Raw genomic sequence first — 16,623 nt, 5'->3', positions numbered from 1 at the left:
CACTAAACATGGAAAGGAACAACTGGTACCAGCCATTGCAAAAACATGCCAAAATGTAAAGACCATCGAGGCTAGGAAGAAACTGCATCAACTAACGAGCAAAATAACCAGTTAATATCATAATGGCAGGATCAAGTTCACACATAACAATATTAACCTTAAATGTAAATGGACTAAATGCTCCAATTAAAAGACACAGACTGGCAAACTGGATAAAGAGTCAAGACCCATCAGTCGGCTGTATTCAGGAGACCCATCTCACATGCAGAGACACACATAGGCTCAAAATAAAGGGATGGAGGAAGATCTACCAAGCAAATGGAGAACAAAAAAAAAAAAAAAGCAGGGGTTGCAATCCTAGTCTCTGATAAAATAGACTTTAAACCATCAAAGATCAAAAGAGACAAAGAAGGCCATTACATAATGGTAAAGGGATCAATTCAACAGGAAGAGCTAACTATCCTAAATATATATGCACCCAATACAGGAGCACCCAGATTCATAAAGCAAGTCCTTAGAGACTTACAAAGAGACTTAGACTCCCATGCAATAATAATGGGAGACTTCAACACCCCACTGTCAACATTAGACAGATCGAGACAGAAAGTTAACAAGGATATCCAGGAATTGAACTCATCTCTGCAGCAAGCAGACCTAATAGACATCTACAGAACTCTCCACCCCAAATCAACAGAATATACATTCTTCTCAGCACCACATCACACTTATTCCAAAATTGACCACATAATTGGAAGTAAAGCACTCCTCAGCAATGTAAAAGAACAGAAATTATAACAAACTGTCTCTCAGACCACAGTGCAATTAAACTAGAACTCAGAACTAGGAAACTCAATCAAAACCACTCAACTACATGGAAACTGAATAACCTGCTCCTGAATGACTACTGGGTACATAACGAAATGAAGGCAGAAATGAAGACGTTCTTTGAAACCAATGAGAACAAAGATACAACATACCAGAATCTCTGGGACTCATTCAAAGCAGTGTGTAGAGGGAAATTTATAGCACTAAATGCCCACAAGAGAAAGCTGGAAAGATCTAAAATGGACATTCTAACATCACAATTAAAAGAACTAGAGAAGCAAGAGCAAACACATTCAAAAGCTAGCAGAAGGCAAGAAATAACTAAGATCAGAGCAGAACAGAAGGAGACAGAGACACAAAAAACCATCCAAAAAATCAATGAATCTAGGAGTTGGTTTTTTGAAAAGATCAACAAAATTGATAGACCACTAGCAAGACTAATAAAGAAGAAAAGAGAGAAGAATCAAATAGACGCAATAAAAAATGATAAAGGGGATATCACCACCGACCCCACAGAAATACAAACTACCATCAGAGAATACTATAAACACCTCTACGCAAATCAACTAGAAAATCTAGAAGAAATGGATAATTTCCTGGACACTTACAGTCTCCCAAGACTAAACCAGGAAGAAGTTGAATCCCTGAACAGACCAATAGCAGGCTCTGAAATTGAGGCAATAATTAATAGCCTACCAACCAAAAAAAGTCCAGGACCAGATGGATTCACAGCTGAATTCGACCAGAGGTACAAGGAGGAGTTGGTATCATTCCTTCTGAAACTATTCCAATCAATAGAAAAAGAGGGAATCCTCCCTAACTCATTTTATGAGGCCAACATCATCATGATACCAAAGCCTGACAGAGACACAACAAAAAGAATTTTAGACCAATATCCCTGATGAACATTGATGCAAAAATCCTTAATAAAATACTGGCAAACTGGATCCAGCAGCACATCAAAAAGCTTATCCACCATGATCAAGTGGGCTTCATCCCTGGGATGCAAGGCTGGTTCAACATACACAAATCAATAAACGTAATCCAGCATATGAACAGAACCAAAGACAAAAACCACATGATTATCTCAATAGATGCAGGAAAGTCCTTTGACAAAATTCAACAGCCCTTCATGCTAAAAACGCTCAATAAATTTGGTATTGATGGAACGTACCTCAAAATAATAAGAGCTATTTATGACAAAACCACAGCCAATATAATACTGAATGGGCAAAAACTGGAAGCATTCCCTTTGAAAACTGGCATGAGACAGGGATGCCCTCTCTCACCACTCCTATTCAACATAGTGTTGGAAGTTCTGGCTAGGGCAATCAGGCAAGAGAAAGAAATAAAGGGTATTCAGTTAGGAAAAGAAGAAGTCAAACTGTCCCTGTTTGCAGATGACATGATTGTATATTTAGAAAACCCCATTGTCTCAGCCCAAAATCTCCTTAATCTGATAAGAAACTTCAGCAAAGTCTCAGGATACAAAATTAATGTGCAAAAATCACAAGCATTCTTATACACTAGTAACAGACAAACAGCCAAATCATGAATGAACTTCCATTCACAATTGCTTCAAAGAGAATAAAATACCTAGGAATCCAACTTACAAGGGATGTAAAGGACCTCTTCAAGGAGAACTGCAAACCACTGCTCAGTGAAATCAAAGAGGACACAAACAAATGGAAGAAGATACCATGCTCGTGGATAGGAAGAATCAATATTGTGAAAATGGCCATACTGCCCAAGGTAATTTATAGATTCAATGCCATCCCCATCAAGCTACCAATGACTTTCTTCACAGAATTGGAAAAAACTGCTTTGAAGTTCATATGGAACCAAAAAAGATCCCGCATTGCCAAGACAATCCTAAGCCAAGAGAACAGAGCTGGAGGCATCACGCTACCTGACTTCAAACTGTACTACAAGGCTACAGTAACCAAAACAGCATGGTACTGGTACCAAAACAGAGATATAGACCAATGGAATAGAACAGAGTCCTCAGAAATAATACCACACATCTACAGTCATCTGATCTTTGACAAACCTGACAAAAACAAGAAATGGGGAAAGGATTCCCTATTTAATAAATGGTGCTGGGAAAATTGGCTAGCCATAAGTAGAAAGCTGAAACTGGATCCTTTCCTTACTCCTTATACGAAAATTAATTCAAGATGGATTAGAGACTTAAATGTTAGACCTATTACCATAGAAACCCTAGAAGAAAACCTAGGTAATACCATTCAGGACACAGGCATGGGCAAGCACCAAAAGCAACGGCAACGAAAGCCAAAATTGACAAATGGGATCTAATGAAACTAAAGAGCTTCTGCACAGCAAAGGAAACTACCATCAGAGTGAACAGGCAACCTACAGAATGGGAGAAAATTTTTGCAATCTACTCATCTGACAAAAGGCTAATATCCAGAACCTACAAAGAACTCAAACAAATTTACAAGAAAAAAACAACCCCATCAAAAATGGGCAAAGGATATGAACAGACATTTCTCAAAAGAAGACATTCATGCAGTCAACAGATACATGAAAAAATGCTCATCATCACTGGCCATCAGAGAAATGCAAATCAAAACCACAATGAGATACCATCTCACACCAGTTAGAATGGCAATCATTAAAAAGTCAGGAAACAACAGGTGCTGGAGAGGATGTGGAGAAACAGGGACACTTTTACACTGTTGGTGGGATTGTAAACTAGTTCAACCATTATGGAAAACAGTATGGTGATTCCTCAAGGATCTAGAACTAGAAGTACCATATGACCCAGCCATCCCACTACTGGGTATATACCCAAAAGGATGATAAATCATGCTGCTATAAAGACACATGCACACATATGTTTATTGCGGGACTATTCACCATAGCAAAGACTTGGAGTCAACCCAAATGTCCATCAGTGACAGACTGGATTAAGAAAATGTGGCACGTATACACCATGGAATACTATGCAGCCATAAAAAAGGATGAGTTTGTGTCCTTTGTAGGGACATGGATGCAGCTGGAAACCATCATTCTCAGCAAACTATCCCAAGAACAGAAAACCAAACACCGCATGTTCTCACTCATAGGTGGGAACTGAACAATGAGATCACTTGGACTCGGGAAGGGGAACATCACACACTGGGGTCTATCATGGGGAGGGGGAAGAGGGGAGGGATTGCATTGGGAGTTATACCTGATGTAAATGACGAGTTGATGGGTGCTGACGAGTTGATGGGTGCAGCACACCAACATGGCACAAGTATACATATGTAACAAACCTGCACATTATGCACATGTACCCTAGAACTTAAAGTATAATAATAAAAAAAAATCTATAATTATCTAAGCTTTAAATGTGTCTACCGTATGTTATGCATTTTTCACGATTTAAATATATAGTGAATTTTCTAGGAATGCAGTTTTCATAAAAATTGATGGCTGATTGGACTGTTTCATTCAGAACATTACTACGAGTTGCTTAATGTTCTCCAAATAATCATACTAGGATTCAGTATATGAGTATACAACTACTTCTTTCTGTCCAAAGATTTTCATATTAAAATATGTAATGTTATGAGTTATTTTCCTTTTGTTGATTTTCATATTATAGTTAAAGTGTGTTATTTTGAATTATGTTACAATTTTTATTTCAAGACAGTAAAAGGCAATAAAAAATATTTGTTTATAATAATGTATGATAACAGTAGAAACCTTGAAAAGTATAAAATTCTGGTAGTCTTGTCAAATTGAACGAACTACTGCTGAGATTTTGATGTTTTTCCTTCCAGTCAATTTTGTGAATACATACTTAGAAATTAAATTTAGGATATACAGATTGATAATTGCCAAGCTTGACTAATCATAAAAATCATTTGAAAATCTTATTAAAAATATAGGACCCCTTGGTCCCATTTCTACTAGAATTGCCAAGAAAGAGACCTGGGAATCTGTGTTTTTAATGGGTGTAAAGATTTTCTCATAATCACCCAGGAGTGGGCAACCCAGGTTTGGCTCATACAGTGCTTTTCAGTTATTATTGTCATGAACATTTCCCTTTGTTACTTGTTTACAGTGATGCTGTCAACACCTAGAACAATGTTTAGTACACAGTAGGCACTCAACAAATGTTAAATGAATAAATGAGCTAAATATTTCCTATTTCAGTGATTTTAAGTTATTATTATATAGCTGTGCCATAACTTACGTATTTGTTTTCTACTTTGAGGATATTTATTATTTTTCTATTATAAATAACACTGGATAAAACTTCTTAAGCATTCATCTTTGGCTATTTCTGTGATTTTCATAGGACAGACTCCCAAAATGAGATAACTGAAAAGATATGAATATTTGAAAGGCTATTGGAGACACACTGCCTTCCAGAAATGTTGAACCAATTTATCCCCCTGCCCGCGGTGTGTAAGGGTGTTCATTTCCCCATACCTCTGTAACACTAGGGAGTCATCACCCTTGTTATAGTCAGAAAATAACTCATTAATTTGCATTTCCTTGCTTACTAATGAGGGTAAACAGCTTCTTCACATTGGTCATTATTTACTCTTTTGTGAGTTTCCCTTACGCAGTTTTCTACTGAGGATATTTGCCTCTTTCTGATTTTGAAGTGCCTTTGTATGTATTAAGGTTAATCATGGTTGTCAATAACATGCGATGCAAATATTTTTTCTTGGTGCATATTTTACCTTCTCATTTCACTTTTTTTTCTTCCCATGAAGAAGTTTTAAAAAATGTATTTGTAGTTAAATTTATATATTCCTTTATAATTTCTGATGCTCTGATTGGTTTGTAAAATATATACTTTATAATTAATTTTAAAAAGACATTAGATTTTAAAGATATAAAAATATGAGATTGACTTATATTTGAGAGTTTTCCCGACCAGTACTTTCCAAAAGCAAGAGTGCAGACCAGATATATTAGAATCATATAGGGTCTGTGTTAAAAATACAAACTCCCAGACCCTACCGTGGACTTACTAAACCAAAAATCTTTGTGGCCAGAAATCTGAACTTTCATCAGGCTCTCCGGAAGATTCTAATTTCACTGCAACCATACTTAGCTCTAGTATAGACCTAACACAATTTGCTAGTTAAGTTACCAGGAATGCAAGCTTGCCCCCTAATGGTTGCTCAAAAACAAATTGCAAGTACACAATTCTTACAATTGACAAGGACCATGACACATATATCATATGTGATTCATAGAATCACAGTGTCCAAGGATAGTAAGGGGCCTTTAAAGGTCATACAGTATGTTTCTTTATATTGTGGGACCCAGATCCCCCAACAAACCCACTTAAAGACGCCACAAAGACCTTTAAGCAGTTTTGGGCTTGGGAAATGTACATGATTAGGTAGAAAGTGTACATGACTTTTCAGAAATCAATTCATGTAGTTCCAGATGTTAGAAATTCACTTATTTGTGCCCAGGTATCTTTTTTTTTTTTTTTTTTTTTAAATTAGATGGAGTACTGAAAAAAGTAGAAACAGAAGTTAGATTTAAAAAGCAGGTATTTGGGAGGCCGAGACGGGCGGATCATGAGGTCAGGAGATCGAGACCATCCTGGCTAACACGGTGCAACCCCGTCTCTACTAAAAATACAAAAAATTAGCCGGGCATGGTGGCGGGCACCTGTAGTCCCAGCTACTTGGGAGGCTGGAACAGGAGAATGGCGTGAACCCGGGAGGCGGAGCTTGCAGTGAGCCGAGATGCACCACTGCACTCCAGCCTGGGTGAGGAGCGAAACTCCATCTCAAACAAACAAAAAACCCCAGCATAATTAGGGAAAGAAAATGTAACTCCTCATTCTGGTAGCTCGTTTCTGTTGTTCAAGTGGCATAGCATGCATGGCAATAGTAAAAGGTACTGATGAAAGCAAGAGTAAACACTGAAAATAAATTTTTAGCATATCTGCTAAACATGATGAAATGGTGGTTTAAAATTTACTTGGCTCTATTTTAGGAAAGATGGCACACAGGAAAACACATTCACAAGGTCAATGTGAATCCTTTTAAGTAAACTCATGGGAGCCTAAAATTCAACATTAAAGTCACAATGTCTAACATGACTACATACAAGAATCATCCCAGCATTAAAACCCCACAGAATATGGAATGTTAATTGCTGTGGTGGCTCTTATGACTGAAAAGGGAATCTCAGGAGACAGACACATCAAAGAACCACATAGCACAGATGGACTGCTTAGATCAAGGGTTGCAGAACCATGCTTGGAAAATGAAAAGCAGTTAAAAAATCATAACTTCCAGGAACAAGAAATGACAGCTGGAATCCTGATTATCACTGCATAGTTTTAAAAAGCTGCTTTTAAAATATAGAAATTATTTTTGACTAGTTTAAGACACACCTTTGTACTATGTTTCAGGAATTTAAAAAATTTCTTGACAAATGTAAAATTCAAAACAATAACAAATGGATTTTATTATTTGAAGAAAAAGCATTTGTACACATGTTTTTCTTTTTTTGGAGATGGAGTTTTGTTCTTTGTTGTACAGGCTGGAGTGCAGTGGCATGATCTCGGCTCACTGCAACCTCTGCCTCCTGGGTTCAAACAATTCTGCCTCAGCCTCCTGAGTAGCTGGCACCCACCACCACGCCTGGCTAATATATATATATATATATATATTTTTTTTTTTTTTTAGTAGAGATGGTAGTTTTACCATGTTGGCCAGGCTGGTCTGGATCTCCCGACCTCAGGTGATCTGCCCGCCTCTGCCTCCCAAACTGCTGGGATTACAGGCGTGAGCCACTGCACCCCTCCATATTATGTTTTTAACCCTCTCTGCACATATGGAATAGAACAACAGCAACCCCACTGTGTAGCGTGAAGAAGTATATTAGTAAAATAAATGTACTAGAACTCCAATTGGGTTGGCTTTTCCATAGGGCTTTACTTAACAAAAAAGCATAGACAACACACATGAAAAACCTGATATCATCATGTTAGATGTAAGCCTCAATGTCCTTATTTTGAATTTTTTTTAACCATTTAGATTGGATGGCATAAAGATATGGATTTTCTTTTAATCAAATTACCTTTGGATATTGAAGCATGAATTTTAAAACCCAGTGTCTCTTCTAACTGGTTATAGTCAGATTCGACAGAGGATGCATGAAGTGTTTCAACCAAGAAAGGCATTCTTCCCTGTGCCTGATCATAGAAAACGGTGTGGTTCCATGTGTATGGGATGCTGATGCCATCAATGGTGAACAGCCGGGTTGAGTAGGCGTACAGCTGCCCAGGACCTGTTTGAATGTAGTCCTCTGTGTAATCCTAAGGAGAACAATGTGGATTTGAAGATCAATATGGCTCATACTAATTTTTTGTCCCCTTAAGGGGACTATGAAATGCAGAATAAGGGGGGGGGAAAGGATTAGGAGCTAAAAAATACACATCATGATGATGGTAAACGTTTAATATGTGTTAACTCTTTTAATCCTATCAACAATTCTATAAGGTAGCTTTAATTATCCATAGTTTGCAGACTAGAAAAGTAAGTTTGTAGAAATTAAGCAACTTTCTTATGACATTGCTAGAAAGTGGTGGAATGAGGATCTGAATGTGGATCTGCTTGGCATCAAACCCTATGTTCTTTTATTTATTGCCTCCTTCATGGAAAAATTGTATAGTAATTGTACAGTAGTGTTCAGGAAATAACATAAGGTTTGAACCCTTTAATTATAACATAGTTGTTTCATAATTTTGCTGTCATAAATTTCAGTTTTAATAAGAGACTCAAAGATAAACAAAGATGTGAAAGGGCAATTGTTAGCCTTTAATTTCTGAAATATTTCATGGATGATACACAAAAACGTTTATGCAATAATTACTATCATCTTTGTTTAAAGAAAATGAAAAAATGCCTTATTTCAAGTATTTGATCTTGGTCCTGATAGGGAGGGTGGTAAAACCATTAAGAGAGTTTGTAAAAACTTGTCCCTGAAGATTTTTAAACAAAGATCAGATAGTTATTTAAAGCCTTAGTAGTTTGAACATTTTCCTTCCACAAAGTGGACAAGTTATCTGTGCTCATTCTATGGACCTTTCACTCATACTCATCATTACTCTAATAAGCAGCAAAGACAAGTTATCCTGGCATTTTACCTTTATAGTGACTTCAGCAGGTGACTGAAGCTGTAGAACATAGCCACTCACAACGATATCTAGCAGCAAGGCACCATCGGAATCCAAGCCCCGGGCAATATGAGTCATCCGCAAGATTTCTCCTGGAAATTACAAGACATTCATTTTGACAGCAAAAAAAAAAAAAAGGTTTCTGGAAGCACAGAACGGATTTACCTTACATACTGGTTCAGCTATGCTATTTGAGTTCCAACTTGAATAAGTATAGGTGATGAGAACTGAATTAGCACTTAGCCCCCTAATTCAATAGTTAGGTTTATTGAATTCAGTTTCTTTTAACATTTCTTTTCATGTAGCAAAAATGTGGCATATTGTTATACAAATTTCATACTATAAATTCACAGGCAATAACAAAGCAGCCTTATAAAAATGAATTGTCTGTGACTGGCAAAAACCACTAGTCTGGCCACAGTGCTTTGTTCTTTCTGATACTTCTAAAAGTAACAAAGAACATCGTAGTAAGTGGATGCCCATGAAAAGATCCAATTGTCTTCTCCACTGATTAAATGTTGATTAAAGATAAGCCCTTCTTCCTTAAAGGTCGCTGCTATTGAGGCTGACCAACTGTGAAGAGGCTTGAAATGGAGCTCTCTAAACATCTGTATGTACATGGAAAGGTCATGAATCGCTAACCCATATTCCTTAAGACTAGGGATAAGTGAAAAGCCTTTAGGTTTGTTTGTTTTGTTTCGATCGTTTTCATAAAGAATTGCTATAAAGTATCCTAATTGGATCTTGGTTTAAAGACAAAGGTCTTTAATTAATAACAGTAACTCATTTTCCTTCTTTGTTGGGTCTTTAAAATCCTAAGGATTTAAAGAGGAAATATTTTTAAAAAAAGAAGAAAGGAGGAGAGGAGAAAAACTTTTAGGGTATAAAAATGACTGCTTGAGAACACATAGCCTCTTACGATCTTATGTTAGTACAAGTTTACAGCAAAATATGAAATTTCTTTTATATCACTTATGATAAGATTGCATCCAAACGTTTCAAATTATTCTCTGTGAACATGTATTTTTCTTAACCACCAATCTTTATGGTACTTTTTATAGTAATAGAATATTAAATTCAGCTAACACTAACCAGTTGCAAATTCCACTTGAGTTTCTCTTTTGAAGACTGCATTGGTGAGGGTAAAGCCATTGACTGCTTCTCCTATTTCCTTTGCTGTTGTCCAATAAATGGGATTTAGAATAGAAACGATCTTTCTCATTGCTGAACCTAAAGAGTAAAAGGATAAATAAGGTGATAGCAAAATTTTTACAGTCTATTTTATTGTCTTCATTGCACATTATTCACAAGGATGAATTCTAAATAATGTTGAATACCAGAAACAAATACCAGTACCTCATGTATCTTTAAAAGCTTACCATTGGAATAGAGCTAAGGATTATTATACTTATGACTTAGTAGTAGCATTCTCTAGAACTTTAAATGGAAGTAATAATAAAAAATAATATATGTTTTTAAAAAGACGCTTATGAACAACTTCTATAAGCAAAGACTTACCAAGACTACGAGGTACATTGGTAATTTTGGCACGTATTATTCTGGTATCAGAGTTAGGGCTATCAGTTATTGTGGCATTAAGGAAAGCAATTCCAAATTCAACATCATTAATATTTCCAATAACACTTCCTCTGGCTCGCTGGGGCCCACCTATTGGGGGAAAAAAAAACATTCCTGGATAAGGATGCAATTTCATCAACATTACGTGGGAGAAAAGAAGGCCAGTATTCAGAGATGCTACAAATCTTTTCTTAAACATCAAAAAGGTCATATGACATCTGAATTTAATAGTGAAATAAATAAGCTTTTAAAACATTCTACTTTCACATAACACCCATCATCCCCCATAAATCTAGGATCCTTCTAATCTGTGCACATCATAGTGTTATTAATATTTCATAAGCCAAAGAATACAATCAGTGTCCAGTTCCCAAACTAAAAATAAAGAATGTGTTGGTGGTGGTGATGAAACGACAATGGGAGTTTATTGAGCATGTTATGCATGATGGTAAACATTTAATATGTGTTAACTCTTTTAATCCTATCAACAATTCTATAAGGTAGCTTTAAACAGCCATAGTTTGCAGACTAGAAAAATAAGTTTGTAGAAATTAAGCAACTTTCTCATCATTACATTGCTAGAAAGTGGTGGAATGTGGATCTGCTTGGCATCAAACCTTATGTTCTTTTATTTATTGCCTCCTTCATGAGAACATCCAGGAAAAGGAGAGACTTCATCAACAAAACAGCTTCTAGGCCACTGCCAATGTAAACATGGATTATCTAAGGACATTATTCAGTCTTGGGTTTTAGATTGAGGGTTTATAAAGTTCTTCATATTACAAATATATTGAAAGATGCTTAACTTGAGAGAGATTGTGCTTTTGCTAGTGCTATAAAATTCATACCAAGGTAATCTGGTTGCAAAACAATTATTTTTAAAAAAGGGCCTCAACATTAATTTCATGACTTCTTTCTATTGTTCAACAAAAGTATTGGTGACTAGTATAGAATAGGTGGTTAATGAATGTTTCTCAAAATGAATTTCATGCTTTGACAAGAGAGGGCAACATACTGGGGAGTAGCTGATAGTCAAATTCATAAATATTCATTATCTGATGTCTTTTAATTAAATACATTTTAAAGCAATTACTAGGAATTTCAGACACTATTATCATGTACAAGCATATTTAGTTTTATCATACTTTGCTTTGTTGCTCTTTGCAGACACTGTATTTTTACAAATTGAAGGTGTGTGGCAACCCTGTGATGAGAAAGTCTACCAGTGCCATTTTTGCAACAGCCTTTGCTCACTTTGTGTTCCTGTGTCACATTTTGGTAATGTTGCAATATTTCAAATTATTATTATCTCTTAGGGTGTCCTGTGATCAGTGATCTTGAATGTTACTATTGTAGTTGTTTTGGGGTTTCATGAACCGTGCCCATATGAGACGGTGAACTTAATGTTTTGTGTGTTCTGACTGCTCCATCGACCACCAGTTATTCCCCTGACTCTCTTCCTCTCCACAAGCCTCCTTATTCTCTGAGACACAATATTGAAACTAGGCCAATTATTCACCCTACAATGGTCTCTAAGTGTTCAAGTGAAAGAAAGAGTCTCATGTCTCTCATTTTAAATCAAAAGTTGGAAATGGTTAAGCTTAGTAAGGGGCAGGCATGTAGAAAATTGATGTAGGTCAAAAGCTAGGCCTCTTGCACCAAAGAGTTAGCCAAGTTGTGAATGCAAAGGAAGAAGTCTTGAAGAAAATTGAAAGTGCTACTCCAGTGAACACACAAATAAGAAAGTGAAACAGCCTTATTTTTTATATGGAGGAAGTCTGAGTGATTTGAATAAAAGATCAGACCAGTCACAATGTTCCCTTAAGCCAAAGCCCAATCCAGAGTAAGGCCCTAACTCTCTTTAGTTCCATGAAGCTTGAGGTAGATGAAGAAGCTGCAGAAGACAAGAGGCTTAAGGACAGAAGCCATTTAAGTAACATAAAAGTGCAAGGTAGAACAGCACAAGCTGATGTAGAAACTGGAGCAAATTATTCAGAGGTAGCTTAGGTCATTGATAAAGATGGCTACACTAAACTACAGATTTTCAATTTAGACAAAACAGCCTTCTCTTGGAAGAAGATGCCGGTTAGGAAGAGGTGAAATCAGTGCCTAGCTTCAAAGCTCCAAAGAACAAGCTGTCTGTCTTGTTAAGGGCTTATGCAATTGGTGACTTTAAGTTGAGGTCAATCAATGCTCATTGTGAAAATCCTAGGGCCCATAAGAATTGTGCTAAATCTACTAAATCTACTCTGCCTCTGTGCTATGAATGAAACAAAGCCTGGAGGACAGCATATCTGTTTATAGCATGGTTTACTGAATATTTTAAAGCCCACTTTTGAGACCTAATGCTCAGGAAAAAAAAAAAAAAAAGATTCCTTTCAAAGTATTACTGCCCACTGACACTGTGAATAGTCACTGCAGAGGTCTAATGGAGATGTACAAGGAGAGAAATGTTGCTTTCATGCCTAATACAGCATCCATTCTGCAGCCATGGATCAAGGAGTAATGTTGACTTTCAGGACTTATTATTTAAGAAATACATTTTATAGGCCAGATGCTGGTAGCTCCCGCCTGTAATCCCAGCACTTTGGGAGGCTGAGGCTGGTGTATCACTTGAGGAAAGGAGTTCAAGACCATCCTGGCCAACATGGTGAAACCCTGTCTCTACTAAAAAAAAAATAGAAAACATTAGCTGTGCATGGTGGTGGATACTTGTAATCACTTGGAGGCTGAGATGAGAATCGCTTGAACCCAGGAGCCAGAGGTTGCAGTGAGCTGAGATCACGCTACTGCATTCGAGCCTGGGCAATAAAGTATTTTAAAATTAAGGTATGTGCATTGTTTTTTAGACATGATGCTATTGGATACTTAATAGTACTACAGAATAGTGCAAACATAACACTTATATGCACTGGGAAACCAAAACATTGATGTGACTTGCTCTATTGCAATATTCACTTCCTTGTGGTGGTCTAAAACTGAATCAGCAATATCTCTGAGGTATGCTTGTATTATATATTGGAGAGAAATACAATTGTATTCAGCGTCAGAAAAATCAGTAAGTACAGTACTATACGTTTTAATTTACACTACTTTTATTATTAATACTGAGAAAACATCTTTTCGTGTTGATTCAGCCTTCATGGTCCATACTACATTCGTTTGCCAAAAATTAAAGAAAAAAAAAAGACACGAAGCCTGCCTTCATAGAGCTTATGTCTGAATTGGGGAGAAAAACAATCTAAATCCCACAAATAAAAGTAAGGTTGAAATGCATGACTATCTACTATTTAGGGAAGCTTGAGAAGGAAGTAAAAATAAAGAAACCTAAAGAAAGTTTTAAGTCTTAACTAAGCCAGGGAGGGCAGAAGGGCTTTCTGGGTAGGGAAGGAATGTGTGTCACTCTTTTGTGGGTTAGTGGCTTGCCACATCTGAGAGGGCAAAAGCAGCAGAAAGTGTAGAGAGTAATGGAAACCATGCTGCAAGATGATGCAGGAATGTAGAGAGCCAGTCAGGGCCAGTAGGCCATTTTGGTTCTTATCCTTAGTCCTAAGCAGGGAGAAAGGGGAGTATTAGGACCACTAATTTACTTAGCTCTCCAGGTCATTGCTGGCATTTTGACCCTGGTTCTGTAGTCTCATAGAGGGACTTGAGTCCCAGTGCTCAAAAGACTCCTAGTTCTGAATACCTGGCTGGGATCCCTGAAATCCTCTGCCAGACTCTGCAACACAAACTGTCAACCTATTTGGAATTCCTGATGCCACTGGGGCCCTGCTACTAACAAAAGTTGAGCTACAAAGTACATCAACTAAAGCTGACACCATGCCTCAGTTGGAGCCTCAAAGTCCTTGTTAATTAGTCAATATGTTGAACAGTTGTTGATGGTGGTAGACCCATCAACTTCCTTTAGCTTGTTAGATCCTATACATTTTTAAATGTAAATCTCTCTCACTCTGTCAAATGATCTTGATTTTTCAGGAACTTTTTATTTCTAAGAAAACCTTAAAGCTTTGGAAAGTCTAATTGATATCTTCACACTTCAACAATATAAAACTGTTATTGTTGGTCTTCTTATAACCTTTAGAAGCCTGCCTGCTGAGACAAGGTATTGAGTATTAGCTACCATTTCTTGGAATCCCAGCAAACTCTAAGGCCCATGAGTTATAGACTTCTGAATTTTTACATCAGTTGCTAGATGCGATGCATGACTCAGGCTGAACTTCATACTTGAACTCCCCTTATTCTTTCTCCTAGGACTGAACTGATTCTTACTTTACTTCCCACACACTCATGTCCTTCAAATTCCCATCCACAGATGAACAGCCTCCATTTGTGGCCTTTTTTTAGATATTTAGCCACTGCCCCACCTTACCTTCAGTCTGGAATCTCAGCCCATTTTTCCTCACTCTGCCTCACCCTTTTTCCTGTGAAGGCCAGGACTATATCCTTTTACCAGGAAGCCTGGAAAGGCAAAAGCAGAGGCTAGAACCCAGCCTTGTGTTGATACAGAACTGTACCAATTAAGAGCAAGAAAGCACTTTTTTTTTTCTAATTCCTCCTCTCAGGGTTGGCAGTGTTTTGTAATTTGTGGCACCTTTCTCTAATTTGCACAAAGGCTCTAAATGTGCTACCAAAGTCCAATTTAGTTGCTTACCTGGACATGCTTGTACATTGCACCTGGTCACCTGAGTAGTGTCTCCAGGACAGGGACGGCCACCTTTAGCTGGCACAGGGTGGTCACACAGCCGCTTCCGAGTCTTCTCACCTCCTCCACAGGAGGCAGAGCACTGGCTCCAACTATGCCAGCTTCCCCAGCTTCCATCTACTGTGAACAAGAATGGAATGGTCACTGTTAACAAATTGGCTTCAAAATCTACACTTGGGGTGCTCCTGCCTATCCAACTTTCATTTTAAGATCTGGAGGAATAGGGCTGCTACAATGAGCACTAAATTAAATGCTTTACTTATTCAACTGCCAGAAATCAAGAGACTCACCAGGACACATGTCAGTGTTGCACCTCTGGATCTGGGAGTCTGGTCCCCCACAAGTTCTTCCCCCATTGGAGGGACGAGGGTTGTCACATGTGCGGTACCGCCGCATCTGCCCTCCATTACACGTCCGGCTGCATGTTCCCCAGCCACTCCAAGGACTCCAGTTACCATGGGCTACAAGACAGAATAATCTGAGATGAAAACAGAGCCCCTAAAATGAGAAGTGGTCAACAATGACATTCATCCAAAAAGTATTAAAGTCTCTTCTCAGCACCTGAAACAAAACATACAAGTCTATAAATAGGCAACTTCCCAAGGAAGACAGTTTAGCTTCAGTTTTGGCTAGAAACTGTGTATACATTCCTGTATTTGTGTGATTCCATTTAACAGATATTTACTGAGTCTTAAAATATTCCAGGAGCTGGAGGGTATAAATGAGACAGGGTCTCTGCTTTTGATGAGCCAAGGCTTGTAAAATTCAGGATACAATGTAACTCGGATTTCCAGATATCAAATTGCTGCAAAGGTCTAAAAATCCAGCTTGATGACTGAATTAAGGCAGAGAGCTGCCTGCTTGCCTTCATAAAAGACTCGTAAGCATCATGAAGAGTTAGCATGCAGAGGTGCTCTCATTCTTATACTCTAGGGCTACTCCTATACAGAGCAAGTGAAATAGGACACAGCTCCTGTCCCTATGAATCGAAAACATCTATGGTATTACACAGACACGACAGCAACCTTATAACATTCTGACATCCCAAACCAAAGGCTGAAGAACCAAGTAACAGAATATTACAACTTTAAGGAATTAAGGTCATAATGAAACTTTATGAAAGTATAATGTTGACTCACTATTTCCAACACTCACTTGGGCAAGGGTCACTATTGCAAAAATCACTCTGGACATCACTCCCTTCACATTTTCTTCCTCCATACTGGGGCACAGGGTCGGAGCAGTCCCTTGTTCTCTGTCTGGCGCCTCCTCCACACGACACAGAACAGGCACTCCAACTGGCCCAAGTCGCCCACTTGCCATCAACTGGAATAAGGGAAAA

The 16,623-nt window shown here is 37.8% G+C and overlaps 1 protein-coding gene across 1 annotated transcript in view; it reads right to left on the bottom strand.

Moving 5' to 3' along the window:
* Nucleotides 1–16,623, bottom strand: part of HMCN1 (hemicentin 1) — a 454,750-nt gene that overhangs the window by 28,448 nt on the left and 409,679 nt on the right. Inside the window, exons 91-97 of the mRNA XM_023203379.3 lie at nt 16,437–16,607; nt 15,572–15,742; nt 15,231–15,401; nt 10,517–10,666; nt 10,091–10,228; nt 8,969–9,090; nt 7,900–8,137 (exon numbers count right to left, since the gene is read on the bottom strand). Of these exons, the coding sequence (XP_023059147.2) occupies nt 7,900–8,137; nt 8,969–9,090; nt 10,091–10,228; nt 10,517–10,666; nt 15,231–15,401; nt 15,572–15,742; nt 16,437–16,607 (1,161 nt within the window). The remainder of the gene's footprint in view (nt 1–7,899; nt 8,138–8,968; nt 9,091–10,090; nt 10,229–10,516; nt 10,667–15,230; nt 15,402–15,571; nt 15,743–16,436; nt 16,608–16,623) is intronic.

Source organism: Piliocolobus tephrosceles, chromosome 1 (assembly GCF_002776525.5).
Source record: "Piliocolobus tephrosceles isolate RC106 chromosome 1, ASM277652v3, whole genome shotgun sequence".
Classification (NCBI taxonomy): domain Eukaryota; kingdom Metazoa; phylum Chordata; class Mammalia; order Primates; family Cercopithecidae; genus Piliocolobus; species Piliocolobus tephrosceles.
The sequence above is the reverse complement of the archived record's forward strand: the minus strand, read 5'-3'. Positions and strand labels throughout refer to the sequence as shown.